We start from the raw sequence: 25,904 nt of genomic DNA, 5'->3' as shown, positions 1-25,904 counted from the left end.
GGAAGTATGAGAAAATACGTCTCTTCATACTTGTATATTTTTCTCTTTCATTCTTAATGTAACCTTTTCAGTTGGGTTCACAGATATATGAATATGCACACGCGTATATTTTTATTTATATATTAAATTCATAACTGTATATTATACTGACATCGCAATGTAGAACGCTAAAAATCTTCGCATTCTATGTATGTAAAATATAAAAGTAGAAAATATATATATCGAGATGCTATTCAGTTTTAATAGAAAAATAACATAATGCAGTCGTGCACAGTATTCTTAAGGACAGGTAATCTAGAGTGCTAAATTGTATCATTTCGCTAAGTCTTCTTCAGAAAAATGAATAAATATTTTGTTTCTCTTTTAACTACAGCAAAAACTAAAACAATTTCCTCTAGTAGATAAGAGAAAATTAACGTATCTAAAGTGTTTGACTGTTCAATAGTTTCATAGTATGAATAATCGAAAAATTTTTTGATGTTACATACATACACTCACATGCAAAAAAATATCACACGCTATAACTACACATTTCACATATAAATAATAAGTTCGTAATGCCTTTGCAATCAACGAATCATCTTACTACTAAAAATTATAGCAAATATTACATTTGCACTTCAAATGAAAATTTGAATCTCTCAAGGCATAAGCCACACAGCATACAAATTCGTTTAAAAATTACATTAAAAAGTTACGTTTATGTAATTTTAAATGTACAATATTACATCATCTCGCATAATGTTAGAATGCCAATTATTTATATCTACAAATTTAACAAAAAAGTGCAAATGTCATATTTGCAAACATATCTATAGCTAAAATTTAATAATGTAGACTAAAGGGATACATAAATTTTCCTCATTATGATTATGATGTATATGGAAATAATATGTAACAGAGAAACCAATTGAATTAAATAATTTTGTTCAAATAAACAAATATCATGTAATATGCGCATACGAAACAATGACTAGAAATGATATTATTATTTATTCGACTTTTAATCGTTTACTGAATTCTTCTTGCTGCTTTTCTCTCCATTCCTTTTTCGGCTTCATCCTCTTTAGTTGACCGTCCCTGTAATAAAATAAATATATATCAATTTTATTTCCAATTCCCATTTTTTACAAACTTTAAACCAGTGTCGAACATACCATTGCAGATCAACAAGACCACCTTGCCGCGCTATCACGGATTTCACTCGATTCGCAAAATCAATTGCACTCTCTCCTTCCTTCCTGTGCATTGGAGGGAGATACCACACATCACAGACTATAGCCCAGCTAGACATCATCATATATAAATATTGTAACATCGAATATCGACTGCTATTCCAAAATGCATCTCCAAATCTTGGGTCGTACTATATATTTAAAAAAACATAAGAAAAACATTTAAAAAAATATTACACAAAGGTATACATAAGAGATATGATAATAAATTACTTTTATAGCCACAGGATAAACAATGCTGTCCACTTCAAAACTGCCTTTTTTGAATTGCATAACTGATGTATTGTTGATACACGTACCCTCCGGGAATATGAGTATCGGTGGGTTCGTAGGATCTGATACGTGTTTCTTTAGCCTGTAAAAAAATGTAATGTATTAATAACTCGTATAGAATATAAAACTGATAATCTGCATAGAATACAAAATAGGCAAGACAGAAAAATGTAATTATGTTTAAGTAATTATACCTTATCGCAACTGCTTCTCTATCTTTGACTTCAGAGCGTTCAAACCATATATGTGGAGAAGCACGGGCAAGAGCTCTTTGTAACAATCCTAAGAAACCACCATGCCTCTGACCTATCTATAATAAGAAATGTAAATAAGGCGTCTGATGTATATTTAAAAATTATATAAATTGTTTTCTAAAAGTCGTACACTTTTGTCGAACAGATAATGAAGTCATTACGAATACAATTATTTCATTAATTATAATCGTTAAAAATATAAAATATAAAATATTTCTTAAATAATCAAGTTAAACCATGCTTTTAATATAAATTTCTTTACTTTAATATAGATTTCTTTTGTTTTCATATACTTAATATCATAAATCATAAAATTGTAATAAGTATAGATTTTTCTCATGCAATTTTTGCAAAGAAAAATCAACGTTAGATGCTTCATCAAATCTGTAACAGTTGAAAAAAGAGAACGATTTTTGGAACATTTTAATAAAGCAACGATGAAAAACAACAAAACTGCATATTGGCAGTAGTGAAATACAATTATAGAATACATCGTTCTAAAGATATTCAGAAAAATATTATGGATAAGCAAAGCAAAAGAATTGTGTAAGAAAGCAACTGTAAAAAGATATCCATATCCATAAGCGATACACTGAAAACATACCAATGAATAACAGTTATCACACATAAGTACGAGTACGTCAATAGGGGATGTGTGATTAGCTACACATATGCCTCTGACAGGGCGATTCTCTTGATTGTTGTAGGTAATGACTGAAGATAGAGCACTGGATAAGACAGCAAAGCACATTATGGAAACTTTGTAGTTCAGCCATCGCTTGAAGCTACCCTCGGGAATGTAACCCACTACTGCAGTACACGCTGTCAGCCACATCACCTGTAAACCACAAGCTTTGCACCTGAGAAACGTGGGATTCCCTCTCTATCGTTGCTGAGTAGATACTACCTGTAAAGCAAAGTTACAGGACACGTTACCTGTAACATTTACCAGTAATGCGCAACAACTTCTGTAACACTAGTAACAAACTTCTGATTCTCGATCATATATGAGAAAACTAACCGATTGAAATCGCGTTATTTTGTTATGTAATAGAAATTATGAAGCCATGAAGAAATTATTATACCTTTATATCCAGTGTTATATCATGGAAAAAAAGAACTGTATACTGTCTGTTTTATATAGTTTTTTGATAATACGAATTATATGAATATTACATATGTATATATGTCATAATTATGAATATGATAATTTGTTCTCGTATCATTCCCAAATATGATAAAATTTAAACAAAGCTATTAGCAAATAGAAGATATGTTCGCTGTGACAAAATGATGGTAATGCAATGCTTGAAATCTTTTAGCTTATAAATATATTACTCCGTCCACGATATTACCAAAGAGAAAGTCGTTTGCGTGGATAAAATGCAGACGTCAAGAGTGGACGTATGATTCGACACGCACATTCCTCCATTCTTTGGTTTATATTCTGGATTGTGGATTGTGATCATACTCGAGATAGAACGGGACATTATCCTGAATGCAATAAGGGAGCCCTGGTTGTTCGCCCAACGTTTTATGCGGCCATTCGGCAGAAAGCCGATTAAAAATGTTATGACTACTAAATGCAGTACCTAAGAAGCTTTGATATTAATATAAATACAATTTTAAATTTATTACAAACATCTTAAACTTAATTTTAGTGTACCGCAAATCTGAAATGTATGTTTAAAAATGCAAAAATATTTAAAAAAGCATCTGCATTTTTGCAGAAGATTAATATCTGCTATAAATTTGATTATCTAAAGGAAATTAATTTTATATCGCTAAATAAATAGAATTCTAACAAAAAACATTATCAATTATCATAATTTTGATCATTTATTGTATGTTCAGCATTTATTATAATAACTATAATATATAAAATAAATATCAAACTTACCCCTACAAAGCAGATAAATATCCTTAAAGGTAGCAGGAAACAATAACGCATGACGAATCCGAACATCCATATAAAAGTTAATTTCCAGGAGATAAATTCGTAATGTCTATTTGTTCGAGTTAACAAGTTCCAATTCTACAAAACACATTCATAAATTATTCAAATATGTTAATTATTATTATGCAAATTATACGTAGAGGAAAGCCTCCTATTATGAGATAAGCGCCTAATATGAGATAGCGGCATTTCTGCTAAACTAATAGACACTATTGGAATAGATCTATTGGTTCCACCATGAATTTATTGCTCTTGGATTGAAAATTTTAGTAAAAAAATTCATGAGATCATGCCTGTAATTATCGTAAAAAAAGATTTTAGAATTTGGATGTCTTCAAGTTACATTGAGATAAGCCTTTAAACATTATTTAATAAATAAATATTTAGCAATAAATTCTTCATGTACAGGGTGCGTCACTAAAAATCCGGACAAATTTCAATTTAAATTTTCCGCTATATTGTGCCTCCACCAGTGATTGTTGTTGGCGTCCGAGAAATCCTGATGCTTCTAGTAAACAGTCATATTCTCAAAATGATCGCGATGTTGAAACCAAATGCGGAGTATTTCAAAATCGAAAAGCTGCGATCATCGAAGACCTTCGCGCTGGGCTCAGCAACGGAAATAATTCGGTTCTTTGGATACCCAAAATCAATCGTTTATGACGTTGTGGCAAAATATACGGCTTTAGAACAATCCAATGAAGGTTCCAGTATGCCAGCGAGGAAGAGTACTCGAAAGAACGTACCCCCACAGTCGTTGAAAAGACTCAAGCGCTGATTTCGGATGACCCAAGGTAATCGTTGCGAAAATTAGCATCGATTGTTGATGTAAGCGAACCAGTAATGCGTTGAATTGTCAAGGATGACCTTCGATACAAATCGTACATATTAAAGATACGACAAGATGCTCGCCTCGGCTTCCATTCTGGCTTTCCAACAGTCAAACAGATTTAAATCCCTTGGACTACTACTATGGAGCGTAGTTGAAAGGGTCACAAACAAGTCTCGACATGTGACGTCAAGGACCGCTATTGAGGTAGCATTTGTTGACATGGATAGCGCTATATTACAGCTCGCGTGCGAACGCTTCAGACCGAGAATAGAAACCATCATTCAAGCTAATGGAGGATATATCGAATAATTGTGCTCTATAGGGATCTCCCAAGTAAAAGAATTTTTTGTAATATTTAATATTTTTTTTTCATTAAAAACATTTTGTTTAAAGAAATTGTTCGATTTATCCGGATTTTGATGACGCACCCTGTAGTGGTAGAGTAAGGTACTAATAGAAAAATACGGGATATGTTGAATTGCTTAATTACAGAAGTTAGATTTGATGATCGTAAAATCATAAGGCATGGAAATCATAATATGATACCCAGGGTATTTCTAATATGAAATAACTCTCATGTCATAGTGAAAATCATTGCTAAAGTATAAATATTATTGTACAATAATAAAAAGGATAACAAGGAATGAACATCGAGTGCCTATTTCTGCGTTGTTTGATTTAAACTGCCAGAAGACGAGTTCTGGATATAATGTATCGCATACTCATTTCTGCACACTTTGGCTTTGTTTAAGAAACATTAAATAAATATTTTTAGTTACAATACTGATATACTTTGCGTTTTATTATCAATTTCTCGGGACATCTCATATTAGGAGGACAATTTTTTGACTTTGCGATTTGCTCACTTTTTACATTTCTTTAATTTTCAAAAAAAAATGGAATTTGAATTAAATTTTACATTATCTTAAAGCTTATTAAATTTCCTTCAAAATGAATTTATTTTTTTTAATTTATTATTTTTTTTAATTCTGCTCATAGACTTCTAACATTTACCCAAAATGAACTCGATATCTCATAATAGAGACCTTTTCTTTATAATTATTACAATCGATGAAATATTACCTTAAGTTCTTCAGCTTCAAAGCGTGAAGTCACTTCGTCTTCTATAATTGCTTCAACGCCAGCTCTGATATAATCCAAACAACTTGTCGCAAATCCGATTTGCGTTTCAAAAGAGTTTTTCTGATTAAGGCTATCCTAAAATCAGAAATAATTGAGAAAAATAGAGCTAATTTTTATTTAGTGAAACTCAATAAAAATATAATTTTTCTTTAATTTACCTCTTTGTCATCAATTATTGATAATTTATGGTCGTTTTTGAAGCTCGATTCATTAACATGATTTTTGTGATTATGCAATTCTGGTTCGGGGACTAAGATTAAGTCTTTCGATCTGGCTATCACCGAATTACTCACATTCCCGTTTTGCATTTTAGGCGATATTATCGTTGAACCTTTTTCCGTGATCGTTGATGATTCACATTCTTCTTCTAAGTTAAGATCCTCATTTGGATCTAGGGTACCATTTCTCTTCTTCACATTTTCTATGTTTTGTCGACCATACTGTAACAATAAATATGATCGGTTGTCAAATGCGTGTAACACGTCAATTATTTGCATCTTTGTTGTATGTAAGGATTGATTTTAGTCCTTAAAATTCTCTTAAATTCTTTAAGCTGTTGAAAGACATACCATTATTACTAAAATTTTATTGAAAATTTTAATTTAATTGCAGATAAAGAAAGATAATTTATCAAACAGAAAATTATATCTGATAAAACAATTTAGATATACTATTTTAAATAAATAGTAAATCATTAATAAAAAAAATGTTTTGTGAGAAGAATAATTAAAAGCACAACAATAATTATATCTATAATAAAGAAATAAAATTAAACCTAATTGTTTCGATAATAAAATGTTAAATTTTAAAACAGAATTCTAAAATATTAGCATTAATTATATGATAAATATAATAACAATAATTATATAATAAATATAATAACTTAAAAAATCTTATGTCATCCATTTTTCTATTATTCTAAAATAATAGAATTTACTTATGATTCAAGTTAAAGTGTTTTTGTGTGTTGTATAAACATGGGAAAAAATCAGTTATAAGGAAAATTAGAAAATTAAGTAATTTGTATACTTTTGGAATTATGATTTGCAACGCTAATTTATTTGATTGCCATTACCACAAAATCCGTTTCAATTTAAGAAGAGAGGAAGGAGGTAAGGAGAATTCATCCTACATAACAAGTTGCGTAATACAAAAATACTTTATTATTGTAGGAGATAGCGAAAATAAATACACGCAATATAATCTATATATATGCATATTAAAAATCGGCATATATCATCAAAGCTCAAAGATAGGATCAAAGATCAGACGCATTCCTTGGCCTATGAGAACATAATCTCCGGAAGGTCAATTTAAACAATTATTCTGTCATTAGAAGAGACTTTGATCTTCACTGATCGATAATGGCAAGATAACATTTAGCAACTTCAATAATGAATCAGGAGCACTCTTGAAAAGTAATCGACCGTGTGAACATCGCGTGTCCAAAATGATTATCAATCACTCTGGCATAAGCATTTTGATATAATAAAAATTTAATCAATTAACGGCTAATAATTTCCTAAGACTAAATAAAATGATTTTCCACAATAATTCATGATAAATATTCGCAATAATTATGATAATTTGATTATAATTTTTATTAATAAAATTTGCGAATATTAAATAAAATATAACGTTTACTCAGTCTCACATCTTATCGTTAAAAAGATTAAAAAATTACATTTTAGTCCAGAAATATAAGTTTATGCATGCAGTTAAAATTAATTCAAACAAAGAAAAATTTATTGGAAAAAAATGAATCTATGTTTCATTACATATTGACTAATTTTGTTGAACTGTTGACGTGCTACACATTATCATGTACATCTGGTACGTGTATTCAAGTGTGCGTTAATTAATTCCACCGACGCAGACATGTCACGTCACTCCTTCTGTTTATTGAACTTTATTCAATACGTTTGCATTAGATAAATTAATGAATGCCATTTGTCTCTGAATTACACTGAGAATTATTGAGAATCGTGCTAGAGCTGAATTGCGCAAATCAGATTTATAGAAATTATTAATGATTGCTAAAACATTACAAGAAAAAAATTTTTGAATATGATTCATTTCTATCAATTTATAAATTTTGTCAATTATGAATTTTGTATATCAGTTTTATTAGAATATAAAATTTCGTGTCGTTAAATCCGAGTAGATATATCAATAAAATATAAGTATTACTTCCGATTTAAAATATGATGATCGATTTTAACTGTATTTTTAGGATTTGACCCTGTCGACAAATACAGTTTTGCACATAAATGTTAATAGACATGTAGGGTTGGCAAAGACTTTTTTTTTATAAGAATAAAACATGTTTCTTTTTAAACATGTTTTTAATACTTTAAACATGTTTTAAAATGTTATAAAAATATTTAAGATATGTTAAAAATATCGATTAAACGCCTTTTAAATTGTTTAAAACATGTTTTTTTTTATCAACCTTGTAGGCATATCAGTTGTAAACATCGAATACTTTTTTGTGTAAATTATTATGACTCTGCATTACTGATACGATGCAATAACTTGACAGTCATGCACAAGTTTTTCTTTTTAGAATTTTTTAGACACAACAATTCTCCTTCCTCGTTCTCTTTTTCTCACTCACTGAATGTGATGGTAAAAAATGATAGAAAATGACAAAATAATAATAGATAAAATACCATTAACTAATAAAGTCATTTTATTACTATTATATAAGAAAGATTAATAAATTAATTAATTTAAAAAGAAGATCTACAGGAAAGCTTAAAAGGAAATTCTTTAAAGGGGATTCTTTAAAGGGAAATAAAGCAATTCAAACATTTTCTCTTCTTGAAATCTGTTAATATTTCTATATCTGCACATATTTTCATATTTAAAAAATAAAAAATATTTAAAGGACACGCGTGCGAGAGAGAGAGAGAGAGAGAGAGAGAATTAATTTAATAATTTTTAATAAAACACTTATGTATTAAAATTAAGTATTTGAAACATTATATCTCTATCAATTTTACTTACAAATATTCTTCCTCTCATTTTTAATTCATTAATATTTTACAGTTTTTCTTATAAGTTCATGAATGTAATATTGACAAAATTAAATGTATATTGAATAGAACAAAAAAAAATAAAGCGAGAGGCACTGTTTATCAAAATTGTCTCAATTTTCATTGAACTATCCTATCAATTTTACGCAATAAGATATCATTGAAGTGGTGTGATGTTTCACTTTTGCTATCAAAAAGTCTGACAGTAAATTTTAATTACGTTCAATAGATAGAACATTGCAAATTGCAAACAACACTTGATTAATAATATTTTACTTCGATACTAATTATACGAACAGTTTATCATATCTACGATAAATGATTGATTATGAATTCCATTTCATTAAAGTTAAAGTTAAAGATTACAGATAAGGAAAAAGCAAATCTGCTTCGTGCTTAACATCATAAAACCCTTATTTCTTTTGTAAGCTGATCTTCGTGATAGTACATAGATTTTGTATTGTTATTTTAAAATCTTTTGATAAAATAATTATGTAATACAAATATTTTTGGTTGACATAAATTAACACAGTTGTTCTCATATTAAGACCAACATCACATGTTGATGGCTACATATATGATCTCATCTCGCGTTTCACATATAACAGATCACCGTAGTGCATATACAAGATATGATAATGAATGCTAAACGAGTGTCGCTTCAACGATATACAGTTTGAAAATAAACGGCGTAGTTGGAAATAATTACGTATACTGTATTAAAAAACAAAACTGCGTAGCAGCTTAAATTATTTTATATATTAGGTGTTGGAATTAATTCGTAGCGTTTTTAATGAAAGAATGTTATTTATTTCACATGAGCATTAAAAAATACATTAATGAAAGTACTTCCCATCACTTGTAAAACGCTACGAATTAATTCCAACACTTAATATTTACGTCAATAAAAAGTTATTAATCTAGTCATTAGCATAATAATGCATATTAATCTAGTCATTAGCATAATAATGCATATTTTATATAAATTTTTATCATTATATCATTTATATTGTGACAATTCATGGAAAAATTAGCAAATCACAGATTGCGTTTTATGTCCGTTTCAAAATCTGTTTTCACCATACAGATTAAATTTAATCTCGAGTTAACTTATATTCTCTAAATTTTTTGGAGTTCTCTAAATTTTTTGAAATCTCACTTCAAAAAGAGTTAAAATATTGTTACTATTGAAAAAGAATAAAAAATTTGCACTCTTGAATAAGAGTGGCAGATTTTCACTCTTTTGGAGTGAGATTCATTCCAAAAAGGAAGTGACATTTCTTTCCTTTGGAGCGAATCTCATTCCAAAAGAGTGAAAATCTGCGACTTTTATTAAACAGTGCAAATTTATTTTCACTCTTTTTCAATAGTGGTGGTATTTTAATTCTTTTAGAGTGAGATTTCACTCCAAGAAATTTAGAGAGAACTTTTCATATTTTTCTAATTCTTTGAATTATTAAAAAAAAAGAGTTGGACTAAAAACTAATCTACATTAGCGGAATCGGACATAAATAAATACTTATCACGTGTTTCTCAATACACGAATCATAGCTTCAGTATCGCGTCTGATGATTGATAACATGTGATGTACTCAGTGGGAGAGCATCCGGATCACGCGGCATTATATATCCGTAGGCTTTCTCGAGAGAGAAAATACATGAAACTTCTCACTAGCTCCTATCCAAAAAGAAAATTTAGACAATTGCAGATACGCATAAAATAGAATTTATATATTAATTAGACTCTCGATCTTTTATGCACGAATCGAAAATATCAACAGAAATTAACAAATATTAATTATAAATAAAAAAAATTTATGAATCAATTTAATTTTTAAATTCCATCTATTAATTCTTACTTTTATTTCAATTTTTATAATTACGTTCAATTAATATAAAAATACATAACAAAATGTAATATATAGCGATATTATTGAAAATATCATTTTTTAGTGTTAAATTTTTGTGAGTTATGTGTAAAATGCTGCATGTATTTTAAATGATTAAAATACATGTATTAATATAGCAATCCTAATTAAATCATAATGCTATTGTGTATTCCGAAAGTAAAATGAGCAAAGTCTTTCAAATTATAAAATAGTTAATTGTTTTCAGAAGAATTTATTGGCTATTTAACATCGATCATTTTCTTAACACTAAATGTGTTTTGCCAATCAACTGTTGAGATAATCGTTCCAATATTGCTTTACGAATCATTATCAAGTATGTATATCGACGTCTTATCTGATCATAACATATCTATTAAGATTCAGTTACAAGGCAAACTTTTAATTAAGGCAATTTTTTTATTTTTTGCTAAAGATGATTCAAAGCGGAATCAAAACGTTCAATCAACTAATTTGAATAAAGATAACGTTTTAACATAAATTAATTTGCGCTCCAATTACCGCGCTTTCCTTATCTCTCGATCGAATTAGTCTCGAAATCAAATTAGTTTTTAATTTTAATCATCGTTTAAGATGACACTATTCAAGACTTTTTTTAGAATTTTACTCATTTTGAAAAAATTCTAATACGAAGATTTATGCCATAAGCAAACAAAATTATTTTGTAAATATGTCTTATATAAAGTTCTATAAAGCTAGCAAGACCAAATCAGCAGAATCGGACTTATCAGAATTTTTAGTACTCATTTTGTACTGTGTGCCATTTTGAAAAAAATCGTGGCGATGCTAGCTTAATTAAACTGGCAGGACCTATTCAAAATAAAAGAAAAAATAAAAAATAATATCAGGAATTAATAGGATTGAATTTGTACTATTTTGTACTATTAAAAAAATTCTATATTATGTGTCATTTCTAAGAAAACAGTGGCACTGCTAATTTAATATTTAAGCTGGCAGGACTATAAAAAAACAACACAAGGGTAAAAATTAAGACAACTGAATTTGTACTAATTTGTACCATTGAAAGTAAGTTAATATTTTGCATGTTTTCTCCTTAAAATTTTCTTCTTAAAATTTATTATATATACTTACTTATATACATATGTATATACATTACGTATATACATACTTACAATCTATAAGACATTCAAACTGGGCACCTTTAAAACATCGTAATTTTATTTTATTTTATTTTTTTAATTTGCTAACATATTCTACAAATCAAAATATGAGACACGTGTTTCGCGAAAAAGATAAGATTTTTTTTGTGAAGTGTATTGATGCTTGTAAGCTGCAGAAATTCATAAAAAACATCATTCATGCGAACATTCAAATTATTATATCGCCAAAATCATTAGTCGTACAAAAAAAATGCAAGAGGCTAATTTGAAAGATCTTAAATTGTTCTATGGATGGGTTATTTGTAAAATCGAACTTTTTATTTCAGAAAATTTGCATTTTTGACAAGCGTCAATAATTAACTTTACAAAACAATTTCACATTTTTTTTCGCGAAACATATTCTCATATTTTTATCTACAGAATATGTTAGCAAATTAAAAAAAAATAAAATGATGCTTCAAAGGTGCCCGGTATGACGTGGAACGTCTCATAGATTGTAAGTATATACTAATAAAGTCATTTTAAGGAGAAAACATGTAAAATATTAATTTATTTTCAATGGTACATATAAATTAATACCAAATTCAATTATATGATAATTTTTTGCCCTTAATTGTGTTGCTTTTTTTATGGTCCTGTCAACTTAAATACTAAACTAGCAGCGTCATTGTTTTCTTGAAAATGATATAAAATTGATTGGAAATAATATAAAATGTTTTTGGCAGTACAAAATAGTACAAATTCAATCATATTGATTACTGATATCATTTTTCTTTTTTTCTTTTATTTTGAATTGATCCTGCCAGTTTAATATTAAGCTATCAGCACCACGATTTTTTTCGAAATAGTTCATCGTACAAAATTATTATTAATGGTACAATTTAGTACCAAAATGTACTAAAAATTCCGATAGATCTGATTTTGTTGATTTGGTCCTGCTAGCTTTATGGAACTCTTGTGTAATATATTAGGTGTTGGAATTAATTCGTAGCGTTTTACAAGTGATGGGAAGTACTTTCATTAATGTATTTTTTAATGCTCATGTGAAATAAATAACATTCTTTCATTAAAAACGCTACGAATTAATTCCAACACCTAATAGTTTGTATATTGTTTTCATATTGTTTGCATATTGTTTGCATATTGTTTGCATATTGTTTGCATACAGTTTTCATTTGCGATTTACAATAAATTCAGCTAGCAATCTATATCCATTTGATATATTTGTGAGATATTAAAATTTTATTATTATTTTGCAATGCAAAAATTATAAATCGTATCGATCGATCATAGAGAACATAAGATTCTAGGCGAATCTAGGTTACATACGTATATATAATAACTTTATACACGCTCTATAGATCAAAACGAATTCATTGTTGTAAATAAAATTATACAAAATGTAAATTTTTAAAACGCAAACAAATTAGAATTTATAGAACAATTTTAAACTTAATTCATCATGTTCTTCAATTGTAATTTTTCGAAAGAACTTTATTGGACTGAATTGTAATGATTGTAAATTATGTTGTCAATGAAAGTCAATTTCTAATTCTTTAATTCATATCCAGTATTCTTAAATTATATCATTTCAAAAGAACTTTTCCATTGTATTGTAAGTATCACTTAAATCGCAATAGCAACACGATCATGACACAATATGTAAAACGTATTAGGTGTTGGAATTAATTCGTAGCGTTTTACAAGTGATGGGAAGTACTTTCATTAATGTATTTTTTAATGCTCATGTGAAATAAATAACATTCTTTCATTAAAAACGCTACGAATTAATTCCAACACCTAATAATATTTTTGCAAATTAAATACGTATGCATTATTAGCAAAAATCAATATCTACACGAAGTCGGTTTGAAATGCATGTCACGTATCAATGTTTTTTTCCTCGAAATCGATAATGAAGATAATGCAGTAAAATCGGACATTACTCTTTAGTATCGCAAGATTATCGCGATAAATAAACAAAGAACCCTTTACGCTACAAAAAAGATACGTATATTAAATTTCCAGATACCATTAATTCTTCAGGCTCTTTTTCTCCTGGAAACAAGTAATAGTAAATCAATCAACATAAAAAATAAGACATAAAGTTGTCTTATGAATCACTCCTCATCTTTGTCTTTCATTTTTTATCATAATTTATTCTGGTTTTAAGATCAAGATATCATTTTTTTTACTTCAAAAGTGAAAATATATAATAATAAAAATGAATGAATTTCTCAAAAAAAAGGAAATACCTTATTTTTTTAATTTAACAAAAAATTATTGATTAATCAAATAATATCAGCAAAAAATGCATTCTTAACATATTTAAATTTTGACATTATTTTATCATTTTCGTTTTAATCCTTAAAAAAAGTTTCAACTATATCGAATTATAATTATTTTTACAATTTTGTAAATCATCTTTTTGAAATTGATAATTTCGATGATTTTTTTATAAAGTCAAATTAGTTTATTTTTTATTAATAGAGTAATATTTACTTAAGCCTCTGACTGTGTTTAGAGGATTAATATAATATATCGCAAAATCTTTTTGTCACACAAGAACTTTTTAAAAACGTTAGGAATATAAAAAAACACATATTTGAAAGTTAATCCATTCACTGTAATAACTTGAAAATCAAAATTTTTAAGTTGTCACTTTTGAAATAAGAGAACAATATGTTACTGTTAATAACTAAATATCATTTAAAACATTTTCAAAAAAATTACAGTTACAATGCTATTAACAGATTTACCGCCTACGTTTAATATCATGATGTTTCTCTTTAATATATGAAGTTATTTGTGTCAGCAAAACTGCAGTCGAAACATTATCGATGCTTTTGTATGTATCGACTCTATTATACGTGTTGTATCATAATTTAATTAACATTCAAGATTCATACAGAAATTTCTAACCTAACGGTGAATTCAAGGTATAAACGCAATTGCAAAAATACCTCGTCATCAAGTATAGATTCCAAGATCAACAGTTGTGTAACACGCCATTATATATGACATTTCAAGAAATATTATTTCTATTTACCGTTTCTACATACTTTTATCAAAAATATTAGAAATTATTTTCCTTAGTAAACATATAAATTCTATTTATTTTCTTTCTATTAGAGAAAGAAGTTTAAATATAATAATATAAAGACATAAATTAGTTCCAGTAATATAAAATTTCTTAAAGAAATATTTTTTTTTTTAATATTTGGATAAATACTGAAATGGTATTAGATATTTTTTGCAGTTCGCACAAATAATTTTTTATCATAAAGTTGATAGATGCTTAAATAAATTCCGTTTACTAAAAATATATTTCCATACTGTGTAGAAATATATTTTTGTTTACTACATATACTACATATATTTTCGACTTGACGCAAGTTTTTTTTATCGATAGTTGTAACATTCCTTACACATACTACTACATGCTACGTCGATAATGTTTACTATATATATTTCACATCATTTCAAATCAGTATTATCTAACCATAACGATGCAATTGACAATAAGTCATTTGCGTGAACATAAATTATTCTCATAAATAAATAACTTTGCGCTTTCTTTCGAGTTTGGCGTGCACAGTGCAAGTATAATAGATATATAATCCGAAGTTTAAAGTAATGATAAATGATAAGTTTGATATTAAAAGGTATTGAGTTTCTTTCACTCTTATTGAATATTATGTTTGATTTTCCAAAATTTTGCAAAAATCTACCTTTCAAAACTCTAGTAATCTTTAAAACAGAAAATAATCATATTATTAAATTAGTGAACAGGAATAAAAGAATTATGTTCGTAGGATATATGTCGCGTTTTCTTATAGCATTCCAAACATTTCGATTAGACCTTGTGGAATATAGTCAGTGACTCAGTGAGTTTCTCGCTTATGAAAACACGATTGTGACATATATGATGAGCGTTTATTCATTGATTCGTTGATATATAATATACTTTTTATTTATTAAAATTGTACAGTTTTGAATTATCGATAAAAAAAACTTAAAAAAATTAACAAACATAATATTAAATTATTATCTATCAAAGCAATGTTTACTGAAATTAAATATTATATACTTATGAAAAATCTACAAATTCAATAATTAATAAAATACAATAAAATATAAAATACTTAATTCTTAAAACACATGATTAAATCATTACATATTAAAAATCAAGTATTTTATATTTCAGATTTTATATTTAGATTTTTATGTTTAGATTTTTGATAAAAGATATATTTTACATAAATTTATGACACAATGACGTATAATTTCTTTTCTTTATATTTCATATAATATTTTTTATATTTCGCATAAATATTTATATTTCGTATTTTATATCCATAATTTTCTGTATATAATTCACATATGCTTATATTTCAACCTTGACTTTTTGGTAAATTAAGTAAAGATAAATATAATTAGAAATAAAAAACTTAAATCTCATTTTAATTTACATTTATTTAATTATTTATTAGACTACTAGTTTATGCAATGCATACGCATAATGAGTTAAAATAAAAACGATTAATAAAAAAGTAAATATCAGTATATATGTATATTAGTCTTCCATCCGCCATTTGGAATTTTACATTATCTATTAGCAATCTGCATCTTTAAGTTTGCCAATGCAGATTTTCAATTTTTATATCTATTGTCCGAGAATATAAAAATTTGAAAAATTCTTACATGCTTGTAAAAACATTAATGAGTATTTACTGTGATAGTAATTCAATTATACAATATTTTATTTATTTTTACAGATTAAAATTTATCGGAAATAACAATCAAAATATCGATTGTACCTTCAAAATCCTATTTGAAGTCACAGCGGAGGATTAAAAATCATTATTTGAATTACAAAAATTAATAATAGAAGAATAGCACATATATCATCTAAAAATTTATTAAAAAATAAAAATCAATAAATATATAGTATTTCTCATTTAACTCTCAATGATCAATTTTGAGAGATTACAGAAAATTTTTAAAAATGTTTTTAAATCTGTTTATATTATAATCTTTCAATATTAAAATTATATTTATGTTAATAATATAACTTTTAATAATATAACTTTTTATTGACAAATATGTTCAAATACTAAACTACAAGTACTTCCATCCCTTCACATTCTTCTGGCAATACATTCCAAATTTATTTAATGCCAACAAATTATTTCTAATTTTTTTAGTAATTCTTTTAACGAATTGTTTAGTAGCTTACTTCTGATTTTAGGTAACTATTTTAAGATACAAAAATTTGTATCGAATACTAAAAAGTTGCTATAAAGTTACATCGGAAATACATACGTACTTGTAAATTTTCGTTATAAATAATTAAACTTTTGTAAGTCATGATAATAGTTCAATAAAGCATGTTAATGTATTTGTGTTCTTCATCGTAGGCAGTTTAATTTTTGTACGCGTATGCGTCTTACTTAAAAAATGTAAATACTGCTCGCATATGCAATTCACTAGTTATTGGAACTCGCGTTAGTAAATTAATATTTACTCTTTTTGTTGCCGCTACTATTTATTGATTATAATCCATTCATTTGATTGTTTTTCCGTCCTACAACCGATACATTTTTTATCTTCATTTTTGTCACAATAAACCATCTAAAATTATTTATTATTCTATCCCACATCATAGAAAATTTTTAACTCATATCTAAGTCGTTTAAAATTACAAAATTGATAGGGGAATATGACTGTGTTTGTTTTAAGAAGGAATTCTTTTAAGGATTGCAGCGCAACAATTGAAACTATGTGAATATGAAAGCACACAAATAGAGCATAAATTTTGTCTATTTGATTTTCCAAATCGATTGTTATTAACACGTGGAGAGGGATGGGAGCTGACTGACAGCATATTCATATTCCCTGCCCCCACAAAAAATTTTTTTAGCTAAATGAAATAAGCGCAAAAAATTTTTTTTGCAGATTTTGGGAGCGTATAAATATCACATTATTATAATTTATTCATTAAGATTTGATTAAATGGAAGGCCCAGCTAGACAGATGTGTTTCCCCGAGTAAATAATATGCATATTAAAAATAAAGATAAACATAATTATTAAAATTAATATAATAGAGAAAATAATCTTTTTGTTCGATTAATTGTGCTGCAACTTTAAAACAAATAATCAATTTGAGTTAAATCAAGTTAACAGAGATCATATGTGAAACAATGGAAAATGGAAATGATGAAAGAAATGTAGGTACATCATTATGAATAGACAAATCGCATATAGAAAAGATATTGTTTGCTTTTATTAAACATCAACATTAAAAATACGTGAAGTAAAAATTGATATATAAACATAGATGTTTACAAAAGTAACTCTTGAAGTTTAATATCATAATAATGATAATGTGTAGAGAGCAAATAAGATATAAAGATAACTCTTTATAAGATATATGTTTCTCTGCTTAAAAAAGAATTTAAAAATATTAGAAGATAAAAATAAGAGTTTTATTCCACAACTTTCATTTCTAATTAATTCTTCAGCAAAATTCATTAAAATAAAGCCTGTTTGAAAAAAATACCCATAAAATAAAATTATTTCTTTGTGTTCTTAACATTCATAAAAATTTTTAATGGTGTACTTTCGAAAAATTACCAACAAAAATGGAGTATGACTTTTAATAAATTTTTTTTTAAGGAAAAAAATACATTTTCAAACTAATAAAAAAAATTCATGTCCGTAAAATTGTACAATACTACTTGAGATTCGATAAATATTCGTTATGTAATTATGCCTTTATGTATTTCTAGATTTTTCATTCGATACACTTGCCTTATATAATTGTATTAATTATAAACGTTAAATTATATATACATTATAGATAATGTAAATGTTGTTCTTTCTTCATCGAGAGCAAAACAATTTCTAGGCAACACAGAATATTTATAATGAATATTTATTAATATTCATTTTTTGAAATGTTAGATATTTCATACATATTTTATATAAAGCTTTATTCGAAATATTATTAAAATATAAACTTAATATTTTATGTAATATTTATGATAAATATAAATAAATATTTCTAATAAGTACTTTTTAATTGGATTATAATGTTTCATTAAGTATTTTCATAACATTTGCTATAATATTTACTATAATATTTACAATAAATATTTTATAATATTTATAATAAATGTTTATTATCTGTGTAATCTAAGACCACAAAAATATTTACAAAATATTTAAAATAAATCTTATAAATATTCATAAATATTTTATAAATATTTTATAAATATTGTGTGCTGTTTAGGTTGATTAAGAAAATAATAAAAAGTAGGTCAAATATATATATGTATATACATACATATATATATATATATATATATATATATATATATATATTGGACGGTGGATTGGTAATAAAAATTTCTACGTTTAAAAAATCTATTATACTATTATTAGGCGCTCAGAGCCCACATGTTATTCATGCATAAAATATTAAAACAAAGTTTTTATTAATTCAATCTAAATATGCATGTAAGGAGAGAAAATATCCGAAGCGCGAGATATTCAGAATATTTTTTGAAGAAAGCGATCATTTCTGAAATTTTTTTGTTACCAATTTCTAATTGAAGCAATTTAAAAATATCTTCAAAAATTCGATCTTCTCATGATATTTTCTACTTTCGACGTTAGTTTTCATATATAATTATCGCTCTATATCGTCAATACACATCTTTAATACACATGTTGATCGTGTTCAAAAAATAAATTAGTTCTGAATTGTCATAAATCTTAATAAGAGAGAATAAGCTGACTTCGAAATTGAACTTAAATATTTAATTTCAAAGTACTTGATATAATGTTTGCGTATAATTTGTCATCATTAATAATGCAAAATAAAATAAATATTTTTTTTCTGTAAAAACAATCTCATCAAAGATTCTCTTCAAGTCGTTCTAAATAACAAATATTTAGTTATTAAATTATGCATCAAACAAATCATCTGCATTTAAATGCAGAATAACTTAAAACAGAAATCAAAGAAAATCAAGGAAATCTTAATCATCGCACAATCTAAGAGGGCTTTGTCAATCGCTATATCTATGAATCCCGTTTCAATTCAAAATTATTCCGTATTGATTAGAACTAAACGGTACTTTTTAACGGTAAATATCCCAGATGAAAAGTTTGGGACGCTTCCGCGTTTCTACTCCGCATTTAAGAACTATACACAATATTCTATCAATACCTACATTAAGATTATAAATGCTTTGCCGGTTTATGTTCATTTCTACCAATGGATAACTAATTTTAATCTCGATTCAATTTACTCTTTATTTTTTCTAATTCTTACTAAGCCCAGTTTCACTAATGTAAAATTGACTTTAATTTCGGTTCAACTTATTTTTTTATCTTATTTCGATTCTAAAAAAATAGAAAAAGATAAACAGTAAGTTAAACCGAGATTAACCTCCATCTATAATCTGAGTCTTTTTTGGCAAAATTTCACTTTCATTTCACTCTCATTTTTGCTGAAGTTTTAATTTTTATTAAATATATTAGGTGTTGGAATTAATTCGTAGCGTTTTTTAATGAAAGAATGTTATTTATTTCACATGAGCATTAAAAAATACATTAATGAAAGTACTTCCCATCACTTGTAAAACGCTACGAATTAATTCCAACACCTAATAAATTTGAAGTAACATTTGAAGTAAAAAAATTATTTAGTATTGTAATAAAAATGTTAAAATGTAATGCTAAATGTTTTTGAAAGTTTAGAACAATAAAAATAATAATCCGAGCTGAATAAAAAGGACAAAAGGATCACATTAAATTCATAATACTCAATTTGAGTTATTTTTAATCATTTCTAAAGTTACCATCGCTTCTATCCAATGTATCGTTAATTTAACTAAAACGATGAAATTAAACTCAATTTAATTTCAAGGAAATATATTCAATTTGTCTCAGATTCAGTTTATTATTTAAGTGCATATATTAATATGAATGATGTTTGCTTTGAAACTAATTACAGAAATGAATTGATTTACAGATAAAAGTTAAAAATAACAAAATATTATTTAACTCGAGGGAATTGTTTCTTTGATATTTAATTGTATAATAAATAGTACAGATTGCAGACGGAGAAAGCAAAAATATGATTGAATTGAACCAGGCTTTAAAACTAAAAAAAGATGACAAGTTGAACGAAAATTAAACTTAATCTATAGATTGGTGGAAATGGGCATGTCGTTATCACTCCCAATATTAATATACGTGTACAAAAACGAGATCAATCATTCGATAGAAATTCCTTTTGCGCTGATTTATTCCGTCTAAAAATAAATCAAGCTCGTGTAACGTTGATAAAAATGCTTCTTACCGTTTCTCATCCTTTCAAGTGTACTTTGATGTCGTGATCACGAGATATAAGTGAGTACATGTACAAAATACAAAAGTTGTCTTGTGCGTTAATTTAATTTATGACCTACAGAAAACCCCCGAATCGTTGCAACCGTTTTGCTATAAATTTGTCATCCACCAAAAAGCTCTGTTTTTTGAGAACCAAATTAAAAAAAATAAATAAATAAATCCGATTCTTCTTTCTGGTCGGCTACGAAATCCCTATATAATGCTTGACGATTAAAGATGCCTCTACATAATTCGGAAACGCAAAATGAAGATTTGCATTTATTTTTTCATTGCGTGCGATTGATTTTCATCTGCGTGTATCTTGCGTGCAGTTATTATCATTTTGCATCAACATTTGCAATTTGCGAATTACGTGGAAGCAACCTTAAATCTAATCGTGTTGCTTATACTTTTTACATTTCGAATCTTTTATTTTTTTTTTCAGCTTGAATAATATATTAATATATAATAATATATTTAATATATTCTCTAAAACTTTTAGATTGAATCTCATTCTAAAGAAAAAAATCCCGGTAAACAATTTTTCATGAATATGTATAATTATGTATAAATATATATAAACACGCACAAATATTCATAAATATGTATAATTATATATGTATATGCATATTTATATATGTTTATATATATTTATACATATTGCATGAACAATTTTTTATCGGGATACTTTATTCTACAGAGCTATAAATTCCACTCCAAAGAAGAATTAAGACAGTTTTTTATCTCATTTTAAGTGCAAGAATTTTTGGAGATTTCATCACGAAGAAATCTATCGTTAATCTCTACATTTAAAATTTTCGCAAGATGGGACTACACAATGATGCGTATGGTTATTCGATTTGCTTTCTCTCGAAAGCTGCAGCATGTATCGCAAAAAGCATCGATATGTCCAGGAAACAGTCTCTTCCAGCGAGAGGCGAGACGAAAAGCGATCGAAGGAAAGCGTGACATTGCCGAATGACGATTTGTAACACAGGAAACGACCATTCGGAATGCGCCGGTTTATTTCGTTAACAGAAGAATGAGACTTTCGTTTCAAAATTTAGGAACTCACCTCGAAAAGGGCCAGCAGCAGCTTGATGTATAGCCTACGCACACCAAGGGATTTGCCGATGGATGCGAGGAATACGATAGCTAACAGTAGCATGATGAAAGGTATCAGCAGCAACGAGAACACGAATGACATCACCGTCCACAACGACGCCATTTTGCTGACTGTTGTGGACTCGGGACTCGGGACTGCCAGGAGCTCCGAACTTCGTTCCAAACAATAGGAGTATTCTGGGATGTCAGGACACTCCGAAGTCCAAACGCCGGTCCGTTTCTCACTCAAGACTATCCGGACTCCGGACTATCGTCGTGGAGGGGACTCACGGAATACAATTTAGATGAGATGGGACACTCATCAGTAGAATTCTTTTAGATGTGTGATGCGCCATCTACAAATAAAGTCAAGAATTAATATTATGATCTTTGCACGGTAATTGATATTAAGAACTTATACTGATGGAAGGGAAATACGGACGTCGAGCTGTAAGCAAGATCTAAAGAACAGAAATATTTTTTTATCCTCTTCTATCCTCTTTTATTCCTAGCACATGCACAGAAAGAAAAAAAGTTACTGAGCAGGACAGAAATATATACAGAAATACATCTTCTGTCTCTCAAATGTTGTTCACACCTTCCACTCATTGCTTGAATAAATTATTCCGGTTCCATTACTATAAGTTCTATGATTGATAGTTTCTTATGATTCCACAAAATATGTATAATGTGTTTTACAGAATAAGTTATGTAATTAAAAATAAACTTAATCTTCCTGTAAATCACGTACAATTCGAAGATTTCAAAAATATAATTTGCTAGGATAGTCTCACATTTAAAGGGCTTCTAAAGTTGTCTGTTTTACCGACTAAAAGCAATAACTTTTATATAACAATAATTGTTTTTTCTTTTTTTAGAGATTCGAAAATCCTTTCCAGAATTAAAATACATGTCTGTGAGGTGGAGTTTATGCTAAGAACGAAAAAAGATTGAGATTTTCTGTACCATTTCTTAATCTAATATGGAGTCAGAATTATTAATATCGTACATTTACTTAATATATAAACTTTGCAATCTGTACTTAAAAAATTTGTGATCCATAGACTAGTAATTTACACGAACAAACAATGTATAAGAGTTAAACTTATTGTTAGACACCCAATTAATTTTTTTATATCTATATAATATTATTGATATTAGTATTATTATACATAAAAAAATTAATATTTTTATTATCTTTATATATATATATATATATATATATATATATATATATAAAAGTATGCTCTAATTAATTAGAATTATTGAATTGTTAGAAAATATAATAATAATATTATAATTTCCATTATTAATAATTATATTGTATTATAATATTATTATATTATTATATTTTCTAACAATTCAATAATTCTAATTAAATTCGACTGCGATTAAAAATATCACAATTATAAACACTGCAATATGTAACACTGCAATTAAACACCATTAATCTTTGGCTCATTTTTTCACAGTACATTTTTTCTTTTTCTTCTTCGATATTTAATTATACGTTCACTTAGTTTAAATGCAAAAAATCTAACAATGCAGCTGCGAAAAGCAGACCTGTCGAACGAGAAGGCATTTTTGAAATTCGCGCACTTTTTATCGCGATATAGAACACTCACATCACTTCACATCACAAGCATTCGTCGATATCCTTATTCGCTAGCAAGATGTCGACCGTCGAATTAAATCCAAAACCTTTGCGGGTTTCTCCTTTCATCAAGGTAAAAGGAACAGCTTCTCTTGAAATATTCTGTCATCACATATAATGCGTGTTTTTGTGCTTTTTATTTCATCATAGCAAAACACGGTCTCGACTGTCTGAGTTCTTTCCATCTCTTATGATTGGATTTATTTTATTACATAATTTATTTACTATTTGTGAAAGGTATTTAAAATTAATAAATTTATATAAAAAAATAATTGCCAACATTGTCACGGCTTTGATTTTTATTAAAAGATTTCTTTCAACGTCACCTCTTAATTTTCTAACCTTGAAGAAATTTTAAATATTTTATTCATAAAGTAAATGTTCAAAATAATTTAATAATTAATTTTTGGTTGTCTGTTATTTAGCGAATTGAATTTTGCTCTCAAGTCTCAGAAATAACACTTATGAAATCAGTTAATGTGTTAATTTCTCATTTTATAAACATTAGAGTATATAAACAATTTTTCTGTTTCTAATTAAATGTATCTGTACTTTTTAGTTCTGCCGCTGGAGTCTGCTCCTTACTGGAATTGCTTATGGTGCATTTCATCAAAGAAGATTTAAGAGAAAAGAGGATGCTCGTAGAGCAGAGGAGCTGAGACTTAAACCTATGCGTGATGCCAAGCTAGCTGAGGAGAAGAAAGCTGCTTTAATAGGTACAACATTTAACTGCATACATAAATATAAAAATGTCCTAAGATTCCTAATAAGAATAATAAGCTGAGCATATCAAATATAAGGAAAAAGTAACAAAAGTATAAATAAACCTTTTAAAATGCATAAATTAGAGCAGCAGAAAGAAATGGAAAATTTTTTAAATCTTTTAAAATTCTGTCATTCTTATTATATTTTATTTATGCTCCAATTTCATTTTTTGCTAGGAATCTTTTATTTCATAATATTAAATCTCATTATCTAAAAAATAGAATTATTAAATCTTTGTTTTTTTCATTAATTTGATTTTTTATGAATCTTTTTTTATCATTTTTTAAATCATGGTCAAAAATAAAATTTTGCTAAAGAACTTTCCACTGGTCATAAAGTGAGATTAAAGGAGCATCAACAATTTTAGAGATTATGTATAAAAATATGTAAATTATATAAATATGTTTAGTTTGAAAATATATTATAAATTTGAACCTTTCTTTTTTTTCAGCGGAACAAAAAATGCTTGAAGAGCTTTTCACTCCATCCAAGGCAACATAATTTGTTTGGTGTTAGTATATGTATATATATATATATATATATATATGTATAATGTATGTCACACGAACGAAATACTGAATAATTTGTATGTACTATAGAACTAGTCGACTTGCTGCTTTTAACATCATTGTCACAGTCACAGATAATATGAATTCTTTTATTGTATAAAAATAATAAATAAAGATCTATAAAATAAAATATAAATTATATACAACAATCTGCAAAACATGTGTGAAAAGTATAAGATTTTATGAATATATATTAAATATATTCTAGTAAAACACGCTGTTACATATTACGGTTAAAATCTCGAATTACTGCAGAATAAATTATCCCCTTTCGAGTAAAAAAAAATCGCCCGAACAGGGACTCGAACCCTGGACCCTCAGATTAAAAGTCTGATGCTCTACCGACTGAGCTATCCGGGCTTATAGCCTACTTTTTTTAAATGTGTTAGTTACTATGGATATAAGTGTTTATCTTGATATTAAAAACCTAACAATTTTTTTATTTAAAAATTAATAATAAATTATAAAACTTTTCAAGACAATTTATGATTATAATAATATTTAATATTCAATATTGAATATTTTTTTAGTAATATTGCAAGATATATTAAAATATTAAAATTTATTTGATAAAAAATAAATTTTTGAAAATTGAGAATAAAAAACCATTTGATTATACTTGCAAAGTTTAACGAGGAAAAAAAATTAC

At 27.0% G+C, this 25,904-nt stretch overlaps 2 protein-coding genes and 1 non-coding gene across 4 annotated transcripts; 1 reads left to right on the top strand and 2 right to left on the bottom strand.

Moving 5' to 3' along the window:
• Positions 1-855: 855 nt before the first annotated feature.
• On the bottom strand, positions 856-22,584 carry Gpat4 (Glycerol-3-phosphate acyltransferase 4). Of its 2 annotated transcripts, none has more exons than XM_011064934.2 (9): positions 22,239-22,584; positions 5,853-6,134; positions 5,635-5,769; positions 3,663-3,797; positions 3,118-3,354; positions 1,703-1,818; positions 1,449-1,590; positions 1,158-1,366; positions 856-1,080 (listed from the first exon to the last, which is right to left on the bottom strand). In XM_011064934.2, exons 1-9 carry the CDS (start codon positions 22,389-22,391, stop codon positions 993-995), a joined length of 1,497 nt encoding a protein of 498 aa, XP_011063236.2. In that variant the 5' UTR covers positions 22,392-22,584; the 3' UTR covers positions 856-992. The 2 variants fall into 2 exon arrangements, with proteins under 2 accessions (XP_011063236.2, XP_011063237.2); XM_011064935.2 differs by lacking the exon at positions 3,118-3,354 and adding an exon at positions 2,367-2,600 and having other exon boundaries at positions 22,239-22,579.
• A 1,259-nt stretch (positions 22,585-23,843) lies between these two features.
• ATPsynE (ATP synthase, subunit E) lies at positions 23,844-25,391 on the top strand. Its single transcript, XM_011065027.2, has 3 exons — positions 23,844-23,994; positions 24,481-24,637; positions 25,138-25,391. The coding sequence occupies exons 1-3, from the start codon at positions 23,941-23,943 to the stop codon at positions 25,185-25,187; spliced, it is 261 nt and encodes an 86-aa protein (XP_011063329.2). The 5' UTR covers positions 23,844-23,940; the 3' UTR covers positions 25,188-25,391.
• Positions 25,392-25,542: 151 nt separating this feature from the next.
• On the bottom strand, positions 25,543-25,615 carry TRNAK-UUU (transfer RNA lysine (anticodon UUU)). Its single transcript has one exon. It is a non-coding gene; the product is annotated as a tRNA-Lys (tRNA).
• Between the last annotated feature and the right edge of the window lie 289 nt (positions 25,616-25,904).

This window comes from Acromyrmex echinatior, chromosome 5 (genome assembly GCF_024713525.1).
Source record: "Acromyrmex echinatior isolate Ae372 chromosome 5, ASM2471352v2, whole genome shotgun sequence".
Lineage (NCBI taxonomy): Eukaryota > Metazoa > Arthropoda > Insecta > Hymenoptera > Formicidae > Acromyrmex > Acromyrmex echinatior.
Note: the sequence above shows the minus strand (reverse complement) of the source record. Positions and strands in the feature narration are given on the sequence as shown.

Bases quoted from the DNA above. Each gene is read 5' to 3' on its own strand.
- Gpat4 (XM_011064934.2), bottom strand. From the start codon at position 22,391: ATGGCGTCGTTGTGGACGGTGATGTCATTCGTGTTCTCGTTGCTGCTG. The intron at 5,770-5,852 runs GTAAATTAAAGA...TTCTGATTTTAG, and splicing joins CAATAATTGATGACAAAGAG to GATAGCCTTAATCAGAAAAA. The intron at 3,798-5,634 runs GTAATATTTCAT...TGTGTTTTGTAG, and splicing joins TTGAAGCTGAAGAACTTAAG to AATTGGAACTTGTTAACTCG.
- ATPsynE (XM_011065027.2), top strand. From the start codon at position 23,941: ATGTCGACCGTCGAATTAAATCCAAAACCTTTGCGGGTTTCTCCTTTC. The intron at 23,995-24,480 runs GTAAAAGGAACA...TGTACTTTTTAG, and splicing joins GGGTTTCTCCTTTCATCAAG to TTCTGCCGCTGGAGTCTGCT. The intron at 24,638-25,137 runs GTACAACATTTA...CTTTTTTTTCAG, and splicing joins GAAGAAAGCTGCTTTAATAG to CGGAACAAAAAATGCTTGAA.